Genomic DNA, 27851 nt, shown 5'->3' with positions numbered 1-27851 from the left:
ACCAGGTGCTCAAACCAATATTTTAATCATCCAAATAAATCAGCTTACAATCACAAGAAAACATTTTTTTAAAAAAGCATTACTTGTTAGTTTTTAAAGGAAAACACAATGTAAACACTAAGTTGTCATTAACTCCTTGGCTCTATTGAAGCAAGCGTTCTACAAGAACCAACACTGACAGTTTCTAAAGTTGAATGTACAGGACTTACTTCTCAGATATTTCAATTTTTACCTTATTTCCCTTAAAGATTCAGATAAGAGAACAAAGCAAGACTTTTAAAACACAAGCTCTCAATAGACTAACATAAAGGTGGATTATTACAAAAAACTTAAAACTACTAAGCATTAAAGCAAGGACAACAGAACCCATTCATCTGTACCTCATTATTAAAAAGTACAAAATTCCCTACAAGTGGTTACTTGTTACAAGGCTAATTACAGCTCTTGCCTGGAAATTGTTAAAACCTAAAGTTAGCAGGTTATGTGTCTTGAGGTTTTTAGCTGTCCTTTATTTTCTTATAGACTCGCAGTTTTTAAGGCTTTGAGTTTTTTAGAACTTGATCTGCGGGTTGACATTTTCCAGTTGTTCCTAACCACACCCCTGGGTCCGTAGGGGACCTGGTTGGGAAACACAAGTCCCACAGAGAGAACTGCTTCTAGAGACGCTCCCTCCTGAGGGCACGCAGGGAGTCAGGTTCGCCAAGTGGGTGATGACGTGCCCTCGGTGACCCCGTCCCCGCACCCATTTTGCTTCACGGCCTGTGCAGAACACCAGAAGGATTCAGTCCCAGCTCAGCAAAGCCTCGGGGCAGAGGATGGTTTGCCCAAGGTCAGTGTTCAGCGTGCACTTCCAGAAGCCCTCCTGGCTTTCTCCTAGGGCCTGGGCCCTGCCTCGCCTCTGCCTCGGGACCCTGGGGTGGGGGGCACTTCCCCAACGTGCCAGGCACTGCCTGTGCCCCGGCTCGCCCCGCTGAACCAGAACCTCCAGGGGGTGATGCCCTGATCCTCAAGGGCCATGGAATACTCCAGAACGCATGGGAATCTTGCCTGAGGGTTCTGTGTGGCCAAGCTTTGGGGGGCTGCTTTACTTTTTTAAAGTGATTTTGCAATAATTATAGATATATGAGAAATTGTAGAGAAAGGTACAGGGAAGGCCCTTCACCCAGCCTCCCCAGTGTGAGCATCTTGCATAACCGGAGCCCAGCATCAAAGCTAGGAAACCGACATCAGAAAACAGACACACTCAAGTGCTCACCCCTGGCTTCAAGTGAGCAGGTCTTCCTTTATTTGGCTCTGTATGAATATTTGGGCATTTCACCAATTCAGATTCCTACTAGTCAAGAGATACCATGCATGGAGCACATGGAGACTTGAGAGGAAAAAAAAAAAGCAATCCTGTGCATTTTTTCCAGGATTAAAAATAGCACAATGTAACATTTGAAAAATGTTAAAGGACAAAGTTGAGATGAAAATCTCCAATTTCACACTAGGGATAAAAACAGCTCTGACAAAGAGAATGTAACTTGTCTTTTTAATTTAGCTACATTTATCACTGTTATGTCTTGTGGGAGCAAACATCTGAAATGACAGCAGATTTTGGCTTTCACTTAATTAGCCCTTATTTTTAAATGGCACTTATATAAAGATGCACTGACTTGCTTTAAACATCTAGATTGGATTTATTCTTACTGAGTAGAATCTATAAATAATGAGTGATTCATGAGTTTCCTTCTTTGAGGAGGGAGAACTGTCTGTCACCGAATTAGGATTCCCTGATCTCACGACCGCCCCTCATGGACAGCCTCTTCTCCCAAAGGCTTGTCAACAATGTCGTGTCTCAGAAGTGGATGTTTGAGAGTTAGATTTATAAAAATTAAAGATCATTCAATAGGGAGACAGTTACAGAAGAAGACAATTTCTACAGTATTGAGGAAAATACATTGATAAGCTATGTAGATGCAATAGTGCTTTCAAATGATGCTGCCACCACACAAAGGCATGGTCATCAGTGGACACGATTTACTACATCTCTGAAGACCTAGCCTTAAAAATTCAGGAAACTGGTCACTAACTCTCTCCTGATAGAATTTTGGAATGTTTGAACAGGAATCTAAGGGAGCATTTTTTTTCGAATTTGATTCCTGAAATTCGCTTTTTTCAAAGCTTCCATCTACCACTGAAGGAAACAGCAATGTAAAATTATCTCATTTTCATCTTTTGGATTACACTTAAGAAATAAGACCCCTTCATCTAAGAAAAATAATTCTTTCATTCAGGTTAGGAGAAAAAGTCTAAAATTTTAAGGAAGAACCATAGGAGGTGCTGAAACTTGGCAAAGTTTATAATTGTAAGTAACAGCTTCATGCTAGATAGGGATTTCAGCCTCTTTTCACATGACTTGACATAGTTAATTCATACAACTGCATCAAAAGTAATTTCATCCAAAAATCTGACACAAGTCTCATAGGTCAAAAAGCAACTTGCTTGTCCTATTTCTACCACTTCCCCTGGAGAAAATGGCTTTAATATTCTTGAGTCAACCTTACCTTCATATATAAATGTACATATTCATTTTTTCAGGAAAGGACTACAAAAGGACATTTGAAATGTCATTTGAAAGCATTTTAGAAAAAGGACATTCTTCACTACTTGGCCACAATCATAATCATTTAAAGCTGACATTTCTCAGGGTTCATCCACTGCACCCCGATTCTTACTGTAATTCTCTCTCCTGGCAATTTTGGTCGCATCGATGAAAATTCCAATGATCACAGCCGGTCTCCCAAATAAACCTCTCCCCAGGCCAGAGCTCCAGGCCTTCTTAGCCACCGGCCCCCCAGATACCCATACCTGGTTGTCCCACAGACACCTGGAACTCAGCATAGCCAAAATGCAACTTGCCCTCTCTGCCTCACTCCCCTCCTATGTTCCCCATCTTGACCACTGGTCCCACCATCGACCTATTTATCCAGGCTCGGTTCTTCCCTCTTTATCATCCCATCCCCCCTCATAACTATAACCAGTCAATCAACAAATTCTACTGATCTTATCTTCTAGGAACATTCTCAAATCCATTCTCTCCTGTCCCTGTCCATTGCCCCATTTCAGGGACTCATGACCATACACCAAGGCAACTAACAAACATCCCCAGAAATGGACTACTGCCCCTCTCTATCTACTCTGCATGCTGCAGCCCAAGGAATCTTTTTGAAACAGAAATCTAATCATGTCACTTTCCTGCCTAAACCCCTTTAAGGGCTCCCCTCACCTTCAAATAAAAAACGAAACTTCTTGGTGGGGCACATTAGGCTCTGCAAGCTTTGGCCCCGCCTTGCCCTCCAGTGCCATCTCTCACTGCCACCCTCACACGGACACCAACTCCCGGACTCTAATCCGCATGTGGGGTCAGCCTGTGTCCAGCCCCTGGACACCTGCACATACCGTCCCAGTATGCTCATCTTTCAGGATTGGCCCCCTCTAGGAAGCCCTCCTCGACACCAACCCACTGACTTTCCCCTCTCCTGACACCCTGTGTATCTGTATCTGTATCGTATGCATTTGTTCGTCCACATCACCCAGGAAAACTGTGCTCCCTCTGGGGACAGGGAGTGGGTATCAACTCCAGCTCCAGCGTGCGGCTGTAATGTAGGCATTACATTACAATTACAATGTCTGCTGACCAAGACTAGGGAAAGGAAAGGAAAAAGAGAAGGAACAAAAAGGGGCTTGCCCTACCAGACATTACATCTTACAAAGCCTTGATAGTCACAAGACTGTTACTGGTGCGTGAAGAGTGATTGGTGCGTGAAATGAAACATTCAGAAATAAAACCAAATACAGAGAGGAATTTGGTGTGTGATAAAGGTGGTATTTCAAACCAGTGGATTGGTCTTCAAATGATGTTGCAATAAAAGGGGGAGAAAGAGTTGGATCCCTATCTTACAAGGCAACCTTGGATAAATTCCAAATTGCTCAAACATTTACATGTTTAAAAGGAAATCAAAGTATTAGAGGAACATGGGATAATTCTTTTATAACTCTGACTGGGGAAGACCTTCCTACCTGGGATATAAAACCCAGAAGCTATAATAAAGAGAAGTGTGCAGAAAAGAGTTAACCTAGCAGGTCTGAGACTGCTGTCCTTACAGAGGCCTGTGGCATGGTTGGCCCCTGGCTGGCATCGGGGAACCTGGATTTTGGGAGAGTGCCCACCACTCCTTAACTGATAAGAGTTTAAGTTTACGGCACCTAAAATGTTTATACCAACAACGTGCTTTAAGTCAAACCCCTGCCTTCCTTCTGGGACTCTGGAAGTTTGGTATGTGCTAGGAAGAGGGTGTCTACGTGACCAGCCCCCTGGTTGGTAACATTTCCCATGGGTTGTCACAACTTGCTACTGTAGGATTTAAGTGTGCCCTGGTTCCCCCCAACATCGCCCCACGCACCTTTTCCTTTTGCTGCTTTTGCTCTGTATCCCTTTGCTGTATTAAATCATACTTGTGAGTATGACTATATGTTGAGTCCTGTGAATTCTCCTAAGGAATCTGAACTTGGGAGTGGGCTTAGGGACCCCCATCTCTCTCTCTCTCTCTCTCTCTCTCTCACACACACACACACACACACACACACAAAATCGACAAATTCTACCAAATAAGTATTTTAAAAATTATCCACAGCAAAAGCCACCATAAGAAAAGTCAAAAGATAAATGGGAAAAATATTTACAACTCATAAAGAGTTCCTACAACTAACAACAACAAAAAAGACCAAAATCCCCAAAGAAAATGGGCAGAAGCCAAAGAGAATGAAGAAACAGAAATACAAATAGCTCAAACCAAAAGATACTCAATTTCACTCAAATAGGATAAATACAAAATAAAACTAGGAATCTACATTTTCACCTATTAGATTAGCAAAGATCAAAAAATTAGAAAGTATACTGGATTGGTGTGGTAGGCAGAATAACGGTCCCCCAAAGATGTCCATGTCCTAATCCCTGGGACCTGTGTTATGTTATCCTACACAGCAAAGAGGAATTAGGTTGCAGGTGGAATTAAGATTTCTAATCGACTGACTTTAAGATAGGCTCTGAAGATGGAGGGAGAGGCCATGAGCCAAGGAACACGGTGGCTTCTAAAAGTTGAAAAATGGGTCTCACGGGCTAAAATCAAGAGCCACCAGAAGGAACACAGCCATGCTGAGACCTTGATTTTAGCCCGTGAGACCCATTTTGGATTTCTGAACTCCAGAACTGTAAGATGACAGATTCATGTTTTTAGAAGTCACTACGTTTGTGACAATTTGTTACAGCAGCTATAGGAAACTAAGACAGTTGGGGAGGATGTCTGGAAACAGGCACTCTGACACACTGCATGTCGGAGTGAAAGCCAGTACCTCTTCCATAAAGGGGAACTTGGCAATATCAGTAATTCCACTTCTAAGAATTTATCGTACAACATACATGAACACGTACAAAATGATGTTTATGCTAGGTTATCCATCGCAGTGGTTTGTATAATAGAAAATGATTGGAAATGATGTCAATATCCATCAACAGAGGATTAAATAAAGTATGATACAGTCAACAGAATATTGTGCAGTCATTAACAGAGTGAAGAAGCCCATTTGGTAGGCAATATGTATTGGTAAATCTAAAAAGCAGGGTATGGAAGAGCATATGTAGCATGTGCCATTAGGGTCCAAGGAGGAAGGAATATAAATAACAACTTGCCTGCATATACCTAAATATCACTAGTTGTCTGTGAGGAGGGGAATGGCATGGCTGAAGGGTGCTGGGAGGGAGTTATTTTTACTGTTTTGGTTAGTTGGGCCTACCACAATATAACAAGATACCACAGACTGTGTGGCTTAGAACAATAAACTATTTCTCACAGTTCTGGAGGCTGAGAAGTCTGAGGTCAAGGAGCCAGCATGGTCTGGTTCTGGTGAGATCTGATTCCTAGACGGCCTTCGTGCTGTACCTCATGTGGTGGAGAGTGCGAGTTCTGGTGCCTTCCTCTTCTTTTAAGGGCACTAATCCAATCGTGGGGCCCCACTCCCATGACCACATCTAAAGCTAATCACCTCCCAAAGGCCCCACCTCCAAATACCATCGCACTGAGGGTTAGAGCTTCAGCACATGATTTTTGGGGGGACACAAACATTTAGTCCTTTTATCCTTCCTGACTTTTCAATCATGGGTGTACATTAGCCATTTTTGAAAAGTTTAAAGTATTGGGTTGGTCAAAAAGTTCATCCAGCTTTTTCCATAAGATGGAAAGGCATTTTGGAAAAAAATGGATGAACTTTTTGGCCAACCCAATAAATGCTTGCTGCATAAATGCCCTAGTTTCTAAACAGCAGAATATTCTTATTGGTCACTTGGTTGCTGCTAGCTCCTATTCATTCACTCTACTGCCATTAGTAGGTTCACTCAACAAACATTTACTGAGGGCCCATTTATGAACAAGGTATTAAGTAGAGAGAAAGATAAGACACCACCACTGTCTTTAAGGAGTCAGAAATTCTCCGAAGGAGAGAGATGAGGAGAGTGCAACTACTGCTCACGTAAAAAGGAGAACAGTAAGTGCCATGAGAGGTACAGATAAAGTGCCATGGGGCGCCAGGGGATGCCAGGGTTACTTCTGGACAGATGGGCCTGGAGGAGTGGTGATGGCACGTGAGCTCCCCTGGAAGGGTAAGACAACTTTGGACAGGGTAACGACAACGATGGCAAAAAAGTCACAAATGAGAGCCAAACTCAGAAAACACGTGGCCACCAGCAAACACCTCGGTCTGGCAGCCAGAGCATAGTTAGGTAGAAAACCAGGAGACCATGGAGAGATGCAGCCCCACAGTGGAGGAGACAGAGGTTTGCGTTTACACTGACAGGGAGGGAGGAATGGCTGAAGTTTCAGAGGCGAAGGGATGAGATAAGCTGAGCTGCATCCCAGGGACAGCGACCTGACAGGAGGCACGTGTAGAAGTGGGTTGGATCGGAAACAGAACAGAAATAGGAAAACCAGCAAAAGCACCATCCCCACAGTTTAGAAAAGAAGAGATGGAAACCTGAACTAAGTTGGGCTGGGGAGGAAGAATCCCCTGGATTCAGTAAATGTTATGGAAAAGGGAAATCTCACAATGACCTTGATTTTGGAGGAGGAGGAAGAGGTGGAGAAAGAAGTGACAGCACTAGAGAAACTGGGAGCTCAAAGGAGGCTTGAGGGAAAGATGAGAGATTAATTTTAAACAAAGGCTTAGGCATCAGTTGAAGTTATGGAACAGCTAATGGGAAACATGAAGCTAAGAAGGCAATGCTGGTCAAAGTGAGAGTGAGAAATACAGCTGAGGGGATGGCACGGAGCAAGGAGGAGGGGAAGGATGGACTTCTCTAGAAAACCTATATTTAGATGACAGAAGGAAGCCGAGGAACTAGAAAAGAAAAGGAAGACCAGGAGATCAAGACCTCAGAAGCAACAGGACAGGTAGGTGTCCAGCAGTAGGATGGTCTAGTTGCTCTAATTGAGACTTCTGCTGACAACATCTAAAACTGCTGGATAAAACAGAAACCCTTTTAAAAGATGCATTTATGAGTCAACTAGGGAAGAAGAAATACTCAGAAGCCCAAGCCAAACTGCGAACAGAATGCAGAGAGCAAGAGGAACACGCCGGCTTCCCCCCAGGGCAGGACCGGTTTTCCTGGCCTCTCAGGCTCTAGCAGAGAGGATGTAACACCCCAGGCCTGCCCCAAGATGCCAAGATGGGTGTCAAACTGGAAACTTCCTTCAATAACACTGCACCCTCAGGGCGAGGACGAACAGGAAACAAGCACCTGAGACTCCAAGGGAACTTACCTGTCTAGACGATCTGTGCTGAGTAACGGAGCCTGCAGCACAAGGCAGCCAAAACTCATAAAGCTTGGATGGTCCAAAAAACATCAAGCACAGAAGTTAATCTGTGACTGTCCCAGGTTGGGAGTGCCCCCCAAATGCCTGGCAGAAGAAAACGTAAAACTGCCTTCAATCCCAGCCTCGGAGTCTTCCCATACATAGATAAAGGTCCAAGGAATGAGCCCACAGGCAAAATCATCACAAAATAGCCCAAGAAAGTAGGCCCCGCGAGCCAGCAGATAAGACGGCAGCAGGCCAGGCCCGGCTGAAGAGAGAGGGGGTAAAGGAAGTAGAAGACATAGCAGCCCCGAGACAAAGGGATGCTCTGAAGATCCTGACTCTGGACATTTGATGGGCATTTTATAAACATTCTCTTGCAGCTACTCCATATTTTTAAAAAACCTTTGAATGGTGGTGCAGTGGAAGAGGCCAAGTCCTCCCAAGTAGCAGGGTGGGCAGTGGGGCAATAAGGTAGGATGTGCGGGTGGGCTATGAGCGCTGTGCTCGTGGGCACGGAGGGCAGCGCGGGGGGTGGTCCAGCCGGGACCACGGTCCCTGGAGATGGGTGTGGGGAGGATGGTTCAGTACATCCCGAGGCCGGGGGGAGAGGGCAGCGGAGAGAGAGCCACACAAAGAGAACCGAGGGCCAAGTCTTGGAGGAGGCACGAAGGGAGGAGATTTAAAAGCATGATTAGACCCTCAATTAGCCAAGTTTACTGTTTATTCAAGAAAAAATAAAGGAAACAGAGAACGAAGCCACACTTCAGTCTCAGGCCGCATCCAGGCAGAGAAGTGTGGCTTCTCGTTCAATTACCAGCTGCAAATGAGCTTTTTGCTTTTAGCTATTAATTCTGTGATCAGCCTAGAAGGTAAGAGTCTGCTCCATTTCAGTCTGGTTTACAATCTCAAAGCAATTTATACAAATGTCCCCGCCTTCTGAACTGAAAAATGAAGGCACAGGAAAACGTACCCCATGCTCTTCATTTTCTCTTCGTAGGGTCATTTATACGCCTCATTCAAATGGTCAAAAAAGATGCACAGCCCCATAGCCCAGTGTAGTAACCTTTATGGCATTATTTTTGTAGGCAAGCGCCATGGGAGTAGAGCCAGAGAGGGCACAAGGGGAAATGGCACTGCTTATGCCACACGGCAGGGCGTGACGGGGTTCAGTGAAGCCCAGGATAAAGGGAAGGGCCCTGCTCACTGGTCACCACAGAAAGGCCTGGCGAGCCTGTGGCTTCTCTCGAGATTAGAACCAGCGGGTCTTCTCTCCTGTGCCCATCTCCACCGCCCATAAGATGGTCAAATTTATCAAAACAAACAAACACCAGAAAACTTTTTGAAACTCTATGACTGCCGATTAGCTCACAGAATAACAAAAAGTAGGAAACACTGCAATGCTGAAGAGCTGAATCCCGAGAGAGCTACATTACCCCGCACACAGAGTCACCGGTGGAAAGAAAAGAAAAACAATTTCTGAAGAATTCTGTGTATTGCATAGCACCGCTGCCCATATTTCCCATTTCTACTTAAGATGCTTTCTGGGTTTAATGTTCTGAAACTGAAGACTTTCGACTAATCCTTTAGCAACATACAGGCAATGGTTTGTTAATAAGAATACTGACCATTATCTGTAGAGCATCTTTCTTTTAAAGGGCTCAAAGTGTCCCACATATGATCACAATTACTTTACTCACATTCTTGGGAAGACTGGGTTGTGGTAATTATCCTTACCCTCTGCACCTGCTGGGAAAAATGGGGCGCTAAGAACAGAAGTGCTGACACTTATTGGGCACATACTGCGTGCCACGCACTTTTGTGAGCACTTTCCGTTTAATCCTCACAAAACCCTTCTGAAGCAGAGAGTGTTATTATCCCCATTACAAATGAGAAGGCTGAAGCACAGAAATATTACATGATTTTCAAAGTCGCCGAGCAGGGTCTGGGCCGCCGGGAGCCTGGCAGCCAGGTCTCTGGCTCCATTTCTTCAAGTGCTACGTTTCCCTTATGTGAGTCTACAGGCCATGAGTTTAGTCGTACACTCAAGCCCTTCACTTAAACAAGAGTCAAGAAAATCCACGCAGGTCTATAGCTGTAAAGATAGATTTAAGTGACTGTATTGGTGCCTAAATTAACTTAAAATGCATTTTATTCTACATATTCTATCATTATCTAAAACACTGTTCATCAAACTTTCTAGACTATGATTAACAGAAAGCCATACACTTCACACCATGACCCAGACACACACACACACACACACGGATAACCGAAAGAAATCTTTCATGAAACCATACTCATCTATATTATGTGTTATGCTCTTAATGTTTTCTATTTCATTAAAAAATGCTGGTTACAACCTAGTCAACTGATTTCATGACTCAATAATACAATGGGATTCAGAGTTAAAAAAAAAAACTCCCATCTAAAATTTGAATTATCTCTGACTATCTCATCTGAGTAAAAACTGAGCAAACAGTAAAGGAAACCAATGAAAGAGGAACTTTGGCATTGAACATACCACTCCAACAATTAAACTCTTTATTTTTCTGTAGTGCTATCAGGCTCTGTTCATATGTACACACTTTTTGTTCCTGCTTTTAGAAAAAATTACCATCATATCAGAGGCATTGCCACATTTCTTATCATAAAAATGTAGCATTTACTTAGAATTCGTATTGAGTTACAATGCAGTTGAGAAAATGGCATACAATTTCTACTGTTTGAAAAGCAAAGCAAAAATAAAACAAGAAAATAAATGCTTTGGTGGAAATACAAAATGTAATCTAAATAATTTTCAAGTCTTAATGGGTTGACATAATATAGAAACAATCAAGGTAATGGTTTGGGGTCCACTGTGTGTGGCTAAGTTTAATTCAAGTTCAATTCAAAGTTTAAGTCTCCAACTGAACACACTGAGTGGTGAAAATACTAATGGGGAAGGAGGCAAGAGAGCCGGGGCTGGTGTGAAAGAAAAAAGCTCACTCACACACCGTTCACCCCATGGCTGGATTTAGAACCCAGCTCTCTTGGCCTCCAGACACCATTTCAGGAGGCAACAGCAAGTTTACTTCTGGCTTCCCATGCCAATAACAATCCCTGAGATAATCTGCAGCTGCTCTAACAGTTTCAATAATATTAACAAAGTGATATTTTTCAAGCAGGGGCCCTCTGTATTGTTGAATGCAATCAGGCTTAGATTACGCTTCCAGGAAAATCCCTTTCTGGCACACTCTCGCATTCCCCAAAGTGGCAGTTTGGAAACTTTTCTTCCCCTCCTGTCTCAGAGGAGTAATTGTCCCTTCTCCTTTCCCAAACTGCCCTACAAACTGGCCTTAATCCCATCACCCTCTGCCTGCCCCAGGATCCCGCTCAGGAAAGGAACCCTTCCCTCTCTTGCCCACAAATCTTCATTCACCTTTTTCGGATTCTCAGGGAAACACATCTTCCCTCAACCTGGCCGCTACCACTATTTTTGTTTTTAAACACCACCTACTCTCTCTTTAAACCTCTACCAACTGGCTCTGGTCCGCTCTACCCAGACCACCCTCTGTGATTCAAAACAGTTCGATAAGTGTATGCCAGGCACTGAACTCGACACTGGGGAACAAGATGAGGAAAGAAGGTCCCAGCTTCAAGCAGTCCACAGCTAGCACGTCCAGTCCCCAAGGAACTCGTAGTCATCGAAGGTAAAGGACTCTTCCTGAGCCTCGTCTTTGTCCCCGCAGCCTCACACACCCATCACTACCTTCTCAGACCTCTGTCTGCCTTCGGCCTCTGCAGACCCCACCCTGCAGGCTCTCCCCTCACCTCTCTAACCATCCTCATTCACCTTGCTGGCTCCTCTGTTACACACCAGGGTTCCTCACCTGGGACCCACAGGTGAGCTTTCAAGAGGGGCTGTGAGTCCCCTATAATTTTATGTCAAGTTTTGTACACAGCACATCTTTCAGGGGGTGAGACACCCTAATTTACACCGTATCACCAAAGGAATCCATGACTCCAAACAGATTGAGAACCACAATTCTAGATATACACCTCTGGACTCTCTTCTGAGGGGCAGGCCTGCAATTGCTGCCAGAAATTCTGTCAAAAGATGCCAACTGCCCTGCAAACAAAACAGAACTCCCCATTCCTCCCTCCTCGCCCCCTCTTCCACCTGCTTCCCCAAATGAAATCCTTTTCTCACTTCCCTGCTCTGTCATCACTCGGGCCGCAGACCTCAGAAGGAAGGATGATTCAGCCTTCTCCCTGGTCTCCGGGATCAAACTACTGCCCAAGCGTGTGGTCTCCGCCCGCATCACCACCGTCTCGCCTGGCCCTCCCTCTGACTCCTCTCCCAGCTTCATGAGCTCTCCTCTCCTATCTGTTCTTCGTGACGTTGTATTCAGTCCCATCACTTACTTCAGAACCTTCAGTAAGTCTCTGCTACTTCCCAAGGTACAAGCGCCTGACTCCGGCAGGGCCGTCCACCAGATGCGCCCAGCTTTCCTCCTCCCCGCCACACTCCAGCCAAACATCCCTGGCGACCCTCATAAGCTCTCAACACTTCCAGCATTCCCTCCCTTATGCTGAGGGTCAGGGTCTTGTCTCTGCCTGAAATGCCACCTCCTCTGCCATCCTTGCCCACTGGCAACGATGACCATCCTTCCAAGGCCCAACACAAATGACTATCGATTCCATGCAAGCTTTTCCAATCTAGGCTGGACCTGCTCCCTTCCCCCTGGGAATCCCCAGAAGGCTTCCTCAGCCTTTCTCTTACAGCACTGAATATAAACCGCCCTGTATCGGAACCATACACATCTGTCATATCACTTCTGTCACATCCCCAAATGGGAGCAGGTATCATTCATCCTACTACGACTTCTCGACTGCCTTCATGGCTCCCCGACACCACCCAACACACTACTCTGAAATGAACCTAACTGATGAAATAGCTGCACACACTGAATGGAATAGCAGGGGCTAATATTCCAAGGGCCATGTCAATAGCTGATCTGTTTTTATCTGTATCTGGTATTGTTTTGGTGACTAGTTTTGTTTTTTTTTTTAAGATGACTTTTACTGGTTAAAACTTTGAGAATATAATTTTCCAAAAAATTTGTACGAGCAATTCAGTTCCCATTTTTTTCTCCAATTTTTCACTTTACTGACTTGCTAAAGAAAAAAGTACGGATTCCTAGCACAGACACGAAAAATAAGGCAAAGAACCATAGGACTGAGAAATCAACCCCTCTGTGGACCACTCCAATGACAGCAACCCAGAATCCTATGCTCTGGTACTAGATCCACAATATCCAGAAATCCAGCCCACCTGTTTCCATGGAATGGACTTTTCCTTCACTTTCTACTAAACCTGTGTTCAGTAAAAAAAAAAAGCCGTCATTATACAACTGCCATGCAGAAGTCATTATGCTGAGGTTAGAGAGATAAAGCCTGATCCCGGCCTTGATAAGCTTACAGTATAGGAGGGGGATGGGTAATTACTACATAATTATGACATAAGGCAGACTGAGGGAGATAAGTGCTCTAGTAGAAGGACCTGCAAAGTCTAACAGGTTGAGGGGTAAGATGAACTCCCACCAGGGAACGCACATGGCATGGGAAAGGACCTAGGACTGAGCAAGATGGTGGAGGATGGCTCTAAAGAGATGAGGGGATTGCAGGTAAAGGCGACAGGAAAAACAAAGTTTCCCTGAGTTGAGAAAGTTCTATGTATACCAGAGAAGCACAGGGTGGTCCTGTGTGGTTGGAGTCTAGGGTATAAGCCATGGGAAGTCACTGAGAATTTTTTGTGTGTGGAGAGTGGGACATAGAGTGACATGATCATACCTCAAAAAAAAAAAAAAAAGACCACAGCATTATATAGGATAAGTTGGAAGGGAAGGAAACTGAATGAAGGGAAGTGAGTTGGGAAGCACAGGTAGAAATGGGAAGAAATATTTGAGAGCTACCAATAAGCAAAACCTATGGGATTTGGAACTGATGCGCCTATAGGAGAAGTAAGGCAGGGGAGTGAGAAAGTTGACTTCGTACATAAGACACAAGGTTGTAATGTATAGCACAGGGAATATAACCAATATTTTAGAATAATAACTTTAAATAGAGTATAATCTTTAAAAATACTGAATCACTATGTTGTACACCTGACACTAATATAACATTGTAAATCAACTATACTTCCATAAAATAAATAAATTTTATGCCTGATTGGGGTGGGGAATTGACTTCAAGTTCTCGAATCTGAGCAACTGAGGATCATCCAAATTGAGGGATATGTAGGCTGAAGAGTAGGTCTGGTGAACTGCAAAGAGGTCAGGGAGATGGTGAGCCTATGATTCTCACAGACTTCCAGAGGAAGCTGTTTGAGAGGCTCATTAAGATTCACTCAAGGCCAATGTCAGGGCTAGATTTAGAAATCACCCATACAGCAATGACAGCTTAAGCTATGGATTAAATGAAATCATCAAGGCAAAGTGAGTAACATGAGAAGAGGGCTGACAGGGAACCACACCAAGATGTCTACCTTTAAGGAAAAGACAGAGGCAGTGGAGACTGGGAAGGAACAGTCAAGATGGTACAGAAACACAGAAACCAAGACTTGTAAGAAGAGGGTGGTCAAAATTATTGAATGCTGAGGGGAGATCAAACCGAATGAAGACTGAAGTGAGTCACTAGATTTGGCCAGTAAGAGGTCTGAGTTCCAAGAAGGTACTTGCGATAAAACTGGATACTAGAATGGGCTGGAGGAATGAGTGAACTGGAGATGTGGACAGCCTAGAATATTCTTTCCAGAAGTCTGGATTCAAGTGAGAGATAGGACAGTAGTTTAGAGGAAAACTGGTCCAACACTTGACCTCTTTTTAGGGGAGTAAACTCTCAAGGAGACAGAAGATACCAGAGAAAGGGGACGACTGATAGAGCAAGACTGTGTAGGAGACGGACTGGGGTCTCAGCTCAAAGGAGGTTTGAAGAAACCTGCTACGTGGGGCTTCACTGGTGGTGCAGTGGTTAAGAATCTGCCTGCCAATGCAGGGGACACAGGTTCGAGCCCTGGTCCAGGAGGATCCCACATGTCGCGGAGTACCTAAGCCCGTGTGCCACAACTACTGAGCCTGTGCTCTACAGCCCGCAAGCCACAACTACTGAAACCTGCGTGCCACAACTACTGAAGCCTACACGCCTAGAGCCCGTGCTCCACAACGAGAAGCCACCACAGTGAGAAGCCCGTGCACCACAACGAAGAGTAGCCCCCGCTCGCCACAACTAGAGAAAGCCCACGCACAGCAACAAAGACCCAACAAAGCCATAAACAAACAAACAAACAAACCCTGTTATGTGAACCATCTTTAAATCTCTGATCATTTAAGGCCAGATATGCAAAACCCAAGACATAACCCATTCCCTCATTGAATTTTCGTGGATTAGATGTACATTCTCACTTTCATAGTAATTCCGAGGATGTGTTCCCATTAAACTCTTTTTATCCTAATAGTTTAAAATTTTTAATATTGAAATATCTTTTAAATCACATATTGAATCAAAAACTGAGAAAAAGCTAAGAATGTATTCAAGTCTATGATATCACTGCATTTCCTGGAAGCATCACATTTGAATCTACAATCAACACATGACTCATGACGAGTACTCCAGATCCTTCTAGACCACCACAGTCTTTGTATAATTGTCCTTTCCATCAACCATGAATTTCCTTTGACGGAAACAACTGCTGACGAAATTTGGGAAGAGAGAAGCCTTGTCTTGCTAGAAGAAAATTCAGGCCCTCAGTGCCCCAAAATAAATAAATAAATAAATAAATAAATAAATATAGATAGATAGATAAAAGACAGGCATAGGAAGAAGAGCTCCATTACAAAGCAGCTCTTCTATTTAATGATCTCTTTCATCACCTTCAGTCTAGCTGGAGGCATATTTACTCCATACTTAAAATAAAGGCATACATTTATTTATTTAAAGAATTATCTTTAAAGAATTATTCCCCTGCTCTCCCCTTAGCAGATGTCTGCTTCCACATTTGTTTAAAGTCAAGCAGAGAATCCTGTGATAAACCATAATGGAAAAGAGTACGAAAAAGAATATATATATATATATATATATATATATATATATATATATATATATGCATAGTTGAGTCACTTCGTTGTACAGCAGAAATTAACACAGCACTATGAACCAACTATACTTCAATAAAATTTTAAAACAACCATTTGGGGAAAATGCTAAGAACACTATCAAAAATAAAATCAATAAATCTTTTGAAATTTACATTTCAAAAAGAAAAACAACAAAGTCAAGCAGAGGAGAAGGAGGGGGTAAGAGGACAGAAAAAAAGAAGGCAAGATCAAGGCAGAATATGAAGAAAGATGGTTTGAAGAGCAAGACACGTGGAAAGCTTTATTTCAGTCCCGTGGTAAAACAAAGTGAGATTACTCAGTCTACTAAATAGGAAGGAAAAGTTCTAGGTATACACAGCCCAAAACTTGCTATGGACTAAGTCATACGTTGTAAGTAATTAAATGCATATTAAGTCTGTCCTGCCAAATATATAGTAAACGCTATCAAATGACATTTAAAGTGTCATTCCTTAAAAATAAATAAATAAACCTCCCCTGTCCAGTGATGGCCTGCAGCACCTAAGCCACAAATCTGCATTTGAGAGGCACATTGACTTAAATGGCACTTAGGCTCACTCTTGGTTCCCAAGTAGGGGGCGATGAGCTCTGGGATGTGATGTCACAGTGCTACACTGACATGCTCGTGGTCACCTCGCCACCTTCTGCCTTTGGAAGAGGGCTGGCCCAGGTGGAGGGCAGGCTCCGGGCTGGCAGGAGTCACCTGGGCTGAGTCACTCCACATGGACTGGCAGAGGAGAGGCCCGCTACCTCAGGGAACGGGTCAACCTTCTGTAATAAACAGCCTCGTACACACATCACACTGGGGAGCGCAGCACAGAGAGAAAGGAGGGGACACCCAGAAACCCTCTGATGCCACCGAGGAGAACCCTGGAATTTACCAGACTGTGGGCCAGGGGGAAGGCATATCTTGTGAGGATCTCAAACATATCTCTTCTGCTGTGGCCCTCCTGTTTCAGCGCGAACCTCAGGTTTCTCATGTCCTGGGGGCAGAGGAGAAATGTGCCAGTTCAGTCTGCAAATCGAGTCACATTTGTTAGCAAAAACCTTCTATTCAGGTAGAAGATCGACTTACCTGAATGGGCAATAAATCTAGACTACTAAGAAAATTACTTTGTTTTGTATAATATTTTGAAACATCCGGTTTAAGAACACCTGAAAATATTCCCATCACAGTCATGATTGTAAAAACAAGACAACTCATGTTAAAGAGAAGACAGAGCTAAAGTTCACTTGATAAAAAGAAAAATCAAACCTTGCCTTGCGCATGATGTCTGTGTCTGTCTAGTCTGACTGGTTTCCAAGGTATTTTAATTATAAAACAGTATTTTATTCTTAGGACTTTTCAAATGTGTATCTGCCATAAAATATCATTTCAAAATTGTCAAACATGTCATTAAAATACAGAAGCTCTCTCCCTCTCCCCTCATGCTTTAACTTTAAAGTCTCCCTTTTAAAAATTAGGAAATGACTCGCAGTTTAAGCTCTAATACAAGTAATGTAATACATTTTTTTACTAAACAATTTTACTTTCACAGACTTCTATAAAGAGCACATTAAGGTGGCCCATAGTAGGAGTGACTATGCTTCTAGGAACTAAGAATTAACGCTCAAAACCAGATTTTAAGGATAGTTTCCAATACATATCTCTTTAATAAGCAGGAAAACCTTCTTTTAAACTGAATTCAAAAAAAAAATAAGCTCCCTTAAGTATCAATTTGTATTACACAGCAAAAGATAAAACATTCTAAGTTATTTTCGAAGCTGGCAGTTTTTGAGGTTGTCTCTTAAATCACTCATGGCGCTGTGGCTCAGTGATGGCTGTTACCTTCTGCATTGCACTTTCAACACCTCAGGAGTGAGGCAGATCCAGCCCCTGCCCTCTCGGATGTCACCATCTTCATATTTTTCCAAGTGCTTTTTCATTTGTTATCTCAACAGCATTCTTGAAGCTTCCTAAGTCTTCAACATGTAGGAGCAGCAAAGACCTTGCCATACACATCCGAAAATGCAAAGGGGAGTGAAGGGAGTGTAAGGCAACATGCTCTCAGACCTCTCATCAATGACCCAAAACCGATCTCTCTGTATACAGATGGCATCTACTGGGCCTCGCCAGCGCCAGGATTCCATGCTTTCTTTTTTAAAAGCACAGAACTTAATAACATCCAAAAACTGATTCACGACATATTCCAAGAACACTGGGATACCAGTTGTTGTCTCATGATGCAAAGCACTAGTCAAGTAGAAGGAAAAAAAATCATTTCAATCAGATGACGTGCTTTCAAGGGGTTTGCAACGAACCCCAAGTACAGCACCGGCTATCTGAGTATCCCCAAGGCTCACAGACATATGAAGGATTTTCTTCCGACCAGCCTTGGTTCCGATGATAACTCTGTAACATCATGCTCTTAACCACTCAACCAGAAACTAGACCATTTCTAGATAAATATTTATTCTGGTCCATCAGTGATTCAAACCACTACTTTCGATGTGCCAAAGTACAAGTGACTCAAGCGACTTCGTGTGGCCATGTGATTCAGATGTAATTAAAGGACAGAAAGAATCACTACCTTGTCTTGCCAACAAGAAAAATGAAGTGGAAAAGGCAAATGACTCACAGGTGGCAGATCACCAAATCTGTAACAGAAATATGAGCATATACTGAGGGGTAAGTTGCACCTGGTCTCCTAGAGACTGACCCATCAGGGAAGGACACCTGGGAAAGAGCCTCATGGTAGAAGAATCTCGCAGTCAGACCTCTGGTGTTTAGCAATTGGGGCACTCGGCGCTGAGCCAAGCCTCGTGGTAACAAATGAGTAAACACACCCCAGTTGCAACAGCCCTGGTGGGATGGTTTGGCTCTGCTTTTTTTTTTTTTTTTTTTTTTTAAGCTCTGAGTTGTCAGCAGGGGATGGCATGGGGCCTGGCGGGTAAGAATTCATATATTCGGAGCTACCTTCTCCTTGGTTGCTAGATGACAACCACTGGGACTTCTATCCATCATGTGCAAGGTGCCACTGGCAAGCAGAAATCCCCATGTACGGACCTGGTGAAGCCAAATTTGTAGGGGTTCTACGTTCTTGTGTCGGTGAAGCAGCACAGTTGTACTGTGGTTACTGCCTGCAGATGAAAGGGGGACCTACGGGAGACAGGAGGCGAGTCTCTGCCCCACTGCAGCAGATTCTCTTTCTGTCACCTTCAGGTCTGTTCCTGAGAAAACGGAATTCAACTCTCAACATCCGTGTTTCCAGGGAGATAACTGAGTTAAAAGGTTGGGCTACAACACTGTTCTAGGCCATTGTCTTTGGGCTTGACACTAATTCCAAGAAACATACATATGTAACATCTGAGAGTTATGCCTGCTAAGTTGTTCCCAAGACCTTTGTTCTTAGAGTAAACAGTCAAAGGGTAAGAGTGTGCTTTGTCTTATTAATTTGGGGGGATTAACATTTAAATACAAGTTTTTCCCATTGATAAGGCAACAAATAGGATTTTTTTCAACTTGCTTAGAATGAAAGTCACTTTGAAATCATCAAAACAGCATTTTCCTTGGAGTACTGTAATATAACACTCTCCTCCCATGGATTCTTTTATGCAAAATGCAAAAACCTTCCTTCAAAGTAAATCCCCACATTTCTAGGCCCAAAAGGGTAGACAGTAGCTGGAATTATAGATAAGGCATTAAGGGAGCTTGGATTCAACCAAAAACAACAAAAACAAGCCAAGGTGGGGAGTGAGGAAGAATTTCAGTTCAAGTCTCATCATGACAAAATCCTTTGTTTTCTAATAGAGTGTACTAGTCTTGACCTTGTACAAACCGGAGACAAAAAGGTATTATCTTCATAATCCAAACAAAAGTACAGGAGATTGGCTGTAAGAAATCACAGTGCACAAGACCAGGAAAAGGAGACTTGGGTTGGGATTCTGACTCCTGCATCAGCTCCTCGGGGACCCATAGGCAAGGAAGCCCGTTGGGCAAATGCCTCATTTCCCATCCACAGAATGAAGGACTCGGATTGGCCAGGGGTCAGCAAGTTTCAGCCCAGGTCAGTCTTGGTGTGGTCTTCAAGCTAAGACTGTTTTTTTTTTTTATATTTTAAAAGGGTTGAGAAAAAACAAAACGCAAAGAAGAACATATGACAGAGATCCTGCTGGCCCACAAAGCCTAAAATATTTGCTTTCTGGCCCTTGACAGGAAAAGTCTGCTGACCCCTGCACTAGACTGATAGTCAGATACTTGAAAGAGTCCCAGCCTCTGGGACCCAGCCTTCAGAGATTATCTGGGGATTTGGGGTAGAACCCAAAGTTTTACCTTTGTCAACCCAAAGAGGGCTTCCCAGGTTCCCTTCATGCATATTTAGCTGTGGGAACCACTGGGACAGATGACCTCCAAACCCCTTCTAGCTCTTCCTAGGACTGGGCACTGTAGTCTTCTGATACAGAATACCTGAGAAGGAAGTTTTCTTGAAAGAAGGTTTATTCTGTCGTTTGCAAAATGATTATCTCACCGGATTTGGATTCCAACTTTGCCATCTGTTGGGTAATCTTAGCTAAGTTACCAAACTCTTCTTAGCCTCAGGCTCCCCATCTATACAATGGGGACACCACTGTCCATCTCAGAGGACTGCCCTGAGGATTTAATGCAAAGCCCCTAGTACCTGTTTGGACCGACAGAGATGCTCAGTAAACAGTTACTATTATAACTGGCTGAATGCTATTATCACTAAATCTCTGCTGTTCCCCATGCCGAAACATAACAGGAGGCCACCATCTCTGAACACCATCTAAGCAAAAGTGGGAGGGGCTGTGAGAGGTAAGAACACAGACTCTTCACAGAGGGAAAAATCTCCTGTATTTCTCCTTCCTGTTACGATGTGAAGGTGTCTGGCTGGAAACACATCACCCGAAGGGACACCAGGAGCAGACTTGTGCAAAAACAAAGAAGTGTGAAATGTGATTTATGAAGTTTTCTTCCTAGTCAGTCAAGCAAACCAATTGACTGGCTCAGATTCTCACACTTAAGGACGACAGCAGGTCCCTTTCATAGGAACTCTTTCCCCAGGAGGTTCTGGAACGCTTGATCATGAAGGGAGAACCACACCAGGGCCTCAGATAAACAAGGGTCTTTGATTTTTCTTTTAAACCCACATTCACTTTTTACTTATCATTCAACGCTAACGTGCCTATTTTCCCGTAAGATAGTACTGAATCTCTTACTTTACAAGTAATATCTAGCCCATAGGAATTCTCTCCTCTACTTGTGGCGCCTCCCATTTTTTCAATTCTTGAGATCACACCCAGAGGAACATCAAGTATTAGAGCAGAATCCTGTAATGGACAAAAAGACACAAGTCAGTATTTCTGTCAGTACAATTAAAACATCAAAAACATATTTTTAACAAAAACCCATGTGCTTTCAGGACATTTTTACCTTGGCCCTTTTACCACCTTTTAGGAATAAAAACATGATAGCGATCACACATGAAAAAGCAAGCATGAAAATAGTCAGTTATGCAACCAAAATCCATCCCCAAATGTGTGCCATTCTGCACTGCCTGCAGAATAAAGCCTGAACTCTTTAGGTACACAACTCGAGGGCCCCGGGACGTTGCTCCCAACCTGTCTCTGTGGGCTGCTGTCCCACAACATTCTACGCTCCAACTAAGTAGACGTCTTCACCATTCTCCAAACATTTTGTCTACACTTAGGCCTAGAGGCTCTGTGCACGGTGTTCCCTTTGCCTAGGATGATCTGACTTTCCCAACTACCAACATTCTCCAACAACGCCCCGCTTCCCATTAGATCAGAGTTGACCACTCCCTCCTCTGCAGTTCTGTAGCACTCGGTTCGGACTGGTGTTACATCACCTGCTTCAAGTCTCATTGCCGTGAACTTCCACATCCGTATTCCCCCATTGGAAGCCAAACATCGGGAAGCGGTGCCTATCTTAGGCATGGGTGCTCTTCCCAAAGGAAGGGCCTGAGGGCATACAATGCTTCTCCATAGCTCCTTACCCAACGCTGGACTCAAGGGGTCCAGAGGGCTGTTGGCACGAAGGACGGAATAACGTCAGTAAAGTCGTACCGAGATCGTCACACCAAGATAACAGCAGCTGCTGTGTTCGGATTACATCAGCTGTGCTGGGTACCACAAAAGGCCAATGCGTGTACCATTCTCACAACCATTCTGGACACAGGTGAAGTATTCCCATTTCCTGATGTCACAACCAAAGCCTTAAAAAGCTTCGGTAAATGGCTTAGTAACTACAGGGAAGGGTTGAGATTCAAGCCAAGGTCTGGGAACACACATCAAAAGAGCCATAAAAATGGTCCTACCCTTTGACTCCATAATTGCACTCCTAAGACCTTATCTTACAGCTGTGGAGCAACAGGAGGAAAAGCTACATGTGTGAAGATGCTCGACAGAGCCAGAGGTGGTCATTGGGGCGAAGGAAATTAGTCAACTTGATGGAATAAGCACACAGCTACTAAAATAATTATGGTGCATGGAAAAATAAGTTAAGTGCAAAAAAGCAGCATACAAAATACACTGTGACTACAATAATGTAAAATATATATTCATATGGACAGAGATAGAAAGGGCTACACAAATTTTTTAAGCCAATATCTTCTTTAATGCTCTGTTAGATGACTTTGCTAACAAATATTTTAAAAGCTGCTTGTTGAGTTTTTATTCTTTAAAAGATGTCCTCTGGGGGGAATACAAATAAAGTTAATTTCTTCTTTTACTTTAAATCCTTCTCTTTAAAACACAATACAACAAACTAAGCATCTCTTCACAAAATATAAATATAGCTCATGGGTGTTCTAGAAATTAAAAAAGTATAAGACTGTGGTGTATCCATGCCATGGGATACTGCTCAGCCACAAAAATGAATGAACTATGGATACATGCAACGATCCGGAAGAATCTGAAGGGCATCATGCTGAGTGGATAAAGCCAATCTCAAAAGGTGCTGTATGGTTCCATTTATATCATTCTTGAAATGACAAAGTTTTAGAGCTGGAGAACACAGAAGTGGCTGCCGGGGCTGAATGGAAGGAGGGCGTGGCTATAAAGGGAGCATAAAGGCTACAAAGGGAGTTCTACAAAGGGACTAGCAACAGAAGAGTCGCATATTTTGACTGTTGGTGGTGGTGACATGAATTTACACATGGCATCAGATGTCACTGAACTGTATGCAAAAACACGCCAAAAATGAGTGCATGCAAAAACCGGTGAAAGTCAAGTACAGAGTCTTAGTTAACTATACTGTGCCATTGAATGTCCTGGTTTTGATAAAGCAGTGCAGTTATTGAAGAAGTGGGGTGATGGGTACCCAGGAACTCTCTGGACTATTTTTCCAAGTTCTTGAGAGTACATAATTACTTCAAAATAAAGTTTAAAAAGTGTGAGAGTATGGCTATCATGGTGTAGAGAAAAGAGCACAAACTCTGAAGTTGGACAAAATTGCTTCCATCTGAGTTCTGACATTTATTAACTGGATGACTTTGGCAAGTTACTGTATCTCTCAGCCACATTTACCTGTAAAATAGGCATGATTAGAGATAATGGACTTAAAGTAACTGCATGGTGCCCGGTACATGGTAGCTAGATAACAATGCAAGTTATTATTATTATTATAGCAAAGAATATCTTAGTATGTGAAAGATATAACTGTGCTCTGCAAATACAGTGGATCAGTATGCTGTAGCAAGTAGTTACAGGGCTTTCTGTTTGTACCTATAAGGAGGCAACTTTTAGCTGGCACCATGCGGTGAGACCCCTCACTCCATGACTGAATTCCAAACGCTTAGAGATTAAAGACACTACTCAGTAACCATGTACATATGTAGCTGCATATTATAGTGTATTTACTTCTCAATATAATCTAGTTATTAAAAATAAACTATCAAGGGACTTCCCTGATGGTCCAATGGTTAAGAATCCATCTTCCAACGCAGGAGATGCAGGTTTGACCCCTGATTCAATCCCAGGGTAAGATCCCACACGCTGCAGGGCAACTAAGCCTGCGTGCTGCAACTACTGAGCTCGCGCGCTCTAGAGCCCACACGCCACAACTACAGAAGCCTGCAGGCCACAACGAAGACCCAGTGCAGACAAAATTTAAAAATATATATATTAAAAAAATTACTATCAGGCTTCCCTGGTGGCACAGTAGTTAAGAATCCGCCTGCCAATGCAGGGGACACGGGTTCGAGCCCTGGTCCAGGAGGATCCCACATGCCTGGAGCAACTAAGCCTGTGCACCACAATTACTGAGCCTGCACTCTAGAGCCGGCGAGCCACAACTGCTGAGCCCACATGCCGCAACTACTGAAGCCTGCACGCCTAGAGCTCGTGCTCTGCAACAAGAGAAGCCACCGCAATGAGAGGCCCGTGTACTGCAACGAAGAGTAGCCCTCGCTCGCCACAGCTAGAGAAAGCCCACGCGCAGCAACAAAGACCCAATGCAGCCAAAAATAAATAAAAATAATAATAATAAAAAATACTATCAAGCAGTCTGTTACTATGCTTAGATTATATTGAAATTTACGAGTGTCTATTCAACTGTACTCCTAAATATCAGACTTGTACCTAAAAATACATAGAGTAGACAATAAATAAAAGTCTGATATCCTCATATCAAGATGGAAGCAAGAATGCAAATTTAAAAAGCAGAAGGATTAGAAGTGAGTGAGACCTTACTGTTCTTTGTCCCTGCAGCGAGAAAATTCCTATAGCTCTGATTACCCTGACCCAACACAAGGCAGAAAATGGGACACCGAGGAGAACCAGCCAGCTCCTGACCAAAGGCACCCACAGTCTAATGAGGCTAACCTGCCACGTTCTCCCCGAATGACAGGTTCAAGATCAGATAACCCAGCGAGCCCAACTGGAAGATCCAGGAATAGGAAAATTAGCCTTACTCTCTAGAAACCTGAGTCATCACTATCTAAGTATCATTAAATATTTAAAGATTCCCAAAGGTCCATTCTAACTCAAAATCCATTCCTCTGTACCTGTACGTATCTAAAATAGCTGAGAAGTAAATGTAACAGCTTAAAAGATGCAATCTTTTGCCTTCTCTCTCGAGTGCATACTGAGTAACAGAAACTACTGGATGCTAGGGACCACGGAGAGAAAGAAGATGTAGGTGCTGCCCTCACAGAGCTCAAGGCCCAGTCTGGGAAATGAGACACATGTACACAAATAGCCACAATGCTAGGTTGTAAGTGCCAAGAGTCATTTTAAAAAATCCAGATGAAGTGGATCGGGAGGTCAGAGAGGGCAGGACGATTTCTTACGGATGGGGTCACAGGATGGTTCTGCTGTGACGGAATAACAGCAGCTGGAGACTGGCCTTCCAAAACCAGGTAACAGTGACAGTGGCTACACGTGTGGGAAGCATGGGAATTTTATTTAAAAAAAACAAAAACAAAACCAAATGGGCCAGGTTTAAGACCAGGTGGCAAGGGAATCCCCAGGGCTTGAATCAGGGTGACTGGGATCTGGGAAATGTGTCTTGGGCAGAGGAGTGCAATGACATAATGTTGCTGCATACAGATGCATCCAGCAGCGCTGAGCACTCCACACCAGCACAGGGAGGGTCCACCCATTCCCTGCAGTCCCGGAAGCTAATGTTTCAGTGCAAGTGAGAGGATCACCATGCGGATCTGAAAGAGGAGAGTGTCCGAGGTGGAAAGCAAAAGAAGGAGGTGAGCCACGGGGAAGCATCACAGAGGCAGGCCCAAGTGTCTGGGACAATGGTGGTCCCACCAAGAGACATGAAGGGCATAGCAGGGGGTTCTGGAGAAAGATTCACATTGTGAATTTTAGACACACTGGGTTTGAGTGTCTAAACACCCTGGGTTTGGAATCTTAAAAAAAAAAAAAAAAGTCATGAGGAACCTAGGGGCAGGATGGGAATAAAGATGCAGACCAACTAGAGAATGGACTTGAGGATATGGGGAGGGGGAAGGGTAAGCTGGGACAAAGTGAGAGAGTGGCATGGACATATATACACTACCAAACGTAAAATAGATAGCTAGTGGGAAGCAGCCGCACAGCACAGGGAGATCAGCTCCGTGCTTTGTGACCACCTAGAGGGGTGGGATAGGGAGGGTGGGAGGGAGACGCAAGAGGGAGGGGATATGGGGATATATGTATACATATAGCTGATTCACTTTGTTATACAGCAGAAACTAACACACCATGGTAAAACAATTATACTCCAATAAAGATGTTTTAAAAAATAGAATAAAATAAAGTGAAAAAAAATAAAAATAAACACCCTGGTTTGACTGATGATCAAGTACACATATCCAGGAGGCAGCTGGAAATGCAGAAGTCGAAGATCCCAAAGGCCCCTCAAACTCAAAATGCCCAGAACTAAGTGCATAATGTTTCTCTCTCCAAACTACATCTTCCTATCTCAGTGGCTAGCACTCCATCCGTCCAGTGACAAAAGCTGGAAACCTACAAGTCATCCTTGACATTCCCTTTTCCACTAGCCTTAATCCAATCTCCATGTTTACTTCTTAAATCCATCTTGAATCTGTCTGCATCTCTCCAATTCTACCAGCCACTTCTCTGGGCCACTGGAATAGACGCAGGGCTCTCTTTGCATCTACTTCTGCTCCCTTACAATCTGCCTACTGCACAGCAGCCCAGGTCATCTTCTACAGAAGTAAATGTGATGCTACCATCCCTCTGCTTAAACCATTTCCAAAGCTTCTCATTGCTCAACTCTAAAAACCTAAATCCTTAACGGGGTCTACAAGGGCTAGGTCATCTGGCCACTACCCCCATCTCCTGCTCATCCCTTGCTGTTCTCCCAACCCCCAACCCAGCCACACCATCACTTTTTCATGTTCCCTTTGGTCCCAGGTCCTCTCCTGTGCTGTCCTCTCAGCTTACTGTCTCTGACCCAGTCCACGCCAAGCATCTAGGGAACTGCTATTCATTCTTCAGACCATGGGTCAAGCATCATGTTCTCAGGTCAATTTCCCAGGCTCCTCAAACGACTGCCCTCCTGCGCTGCTCCCAGGCAATACTTAGCATAGCTTGTTGTTACACCCTGGTGTGATTATCTGATTCATGTCTGTCAGTCCCCCCGGAACCAAAAGCTTCATGAGGGCGACACCGTGTCTGTTGTGCATGCCACTCTATCCAAGTGCCTGGCATGGTGCTTGGCACACAGCAGGCTCTCAAATAGTGAATAAAGGATGAAAGATCAGGTCTGGCGCTATAGAGTTGGAAAGCAACTGACAAGTGAGAAAGAAGAGGGTAAGGACAGGGGAAATAGGCATTTAGGGGGTGGGAAGGAGAAATGAACTGCAATAAAGGCAAAAGGACGCATGGAGAAAAGGACAAAGAAAGCAGGAGTAACCAGCAATACTGACTGATCGCTGCAGAGAAGGTAAAGAGCTGAGAGTCTACCAAGGTCTACAGAATTGAGCAGTCAAAGCAGAGCTTTAACAGGGAGCAGGAGCCAGACCACGAGAGGTGAAGGAGTTAACAGTCCGGAAGCAGCAGCAGTGTGTGTGGACTCATTTTTTAAAAAGTCTAGCAAGGAAGGGGAAGAAAGAGGATAGTACTGTAGTATCAGGGTAGCAGGGATGCAAGAAGGTGTTTTAAAATAAAGAGACCTGAGCAGGTCTGCGGGCTGGAGAGCCAATGAAAACCACACATGTAAGACACAGAGTAACTGGTGGGGCACTAGGGCTCCAGAGGGACTAGAAGCAGAAAGGCTCCCTTTGTAAAAGAAGACATCTAGTTCCTTCCTCTGAGGTGGCAGAGGAGGAGG

The 27851-nt window shown here is 43.8% G+C and overlaps 1 protein-coding gene across 3 annotated transcripts in view; it reads right to left on the bottom strand.

Annotated features, from left to right (window-relative positions):
* The window catches only part of MTM1 (myotubularin 1), a 98848-nt gene that overhangs the window by 34026 nt on the left and 36971 nt on the right, over nt 1-27851 (bottom strand). For all 3 annotated transcript variants that reach the window (XM_082609684.1, XM_082609685.1, XM_082609686.1), the window contains exons 5-6: nt 21260-21370; nt 16924-17025 (exon numbers count right to left, since the gene is read on the bottom strand). In XM_082609684.1, coding sequence (XP_082465810.1) covers nt 16924-17025; nt 21260-21370 — 213 coding nt within the window. The remainder of the gene's footprint in view (nt 1-16923; nt 17026-21259; nt 21371-27851) is intronic.

This window comes from Mesoplodon mirus, assembly GCF_964341445.2.
Source record: "Mesoplodon mirus genome assembly, chromosome: X".
Taxonomy (NCBI): Eukaryota; Metazoa; Chordata; class Mammalia; order Artiodactyla; family Ziphiidae; genus Mesoplodon; species Mesoplodon mirus.
This window is presented reverse-complemented; position numbering and strand designations above follow the sequence as displayed.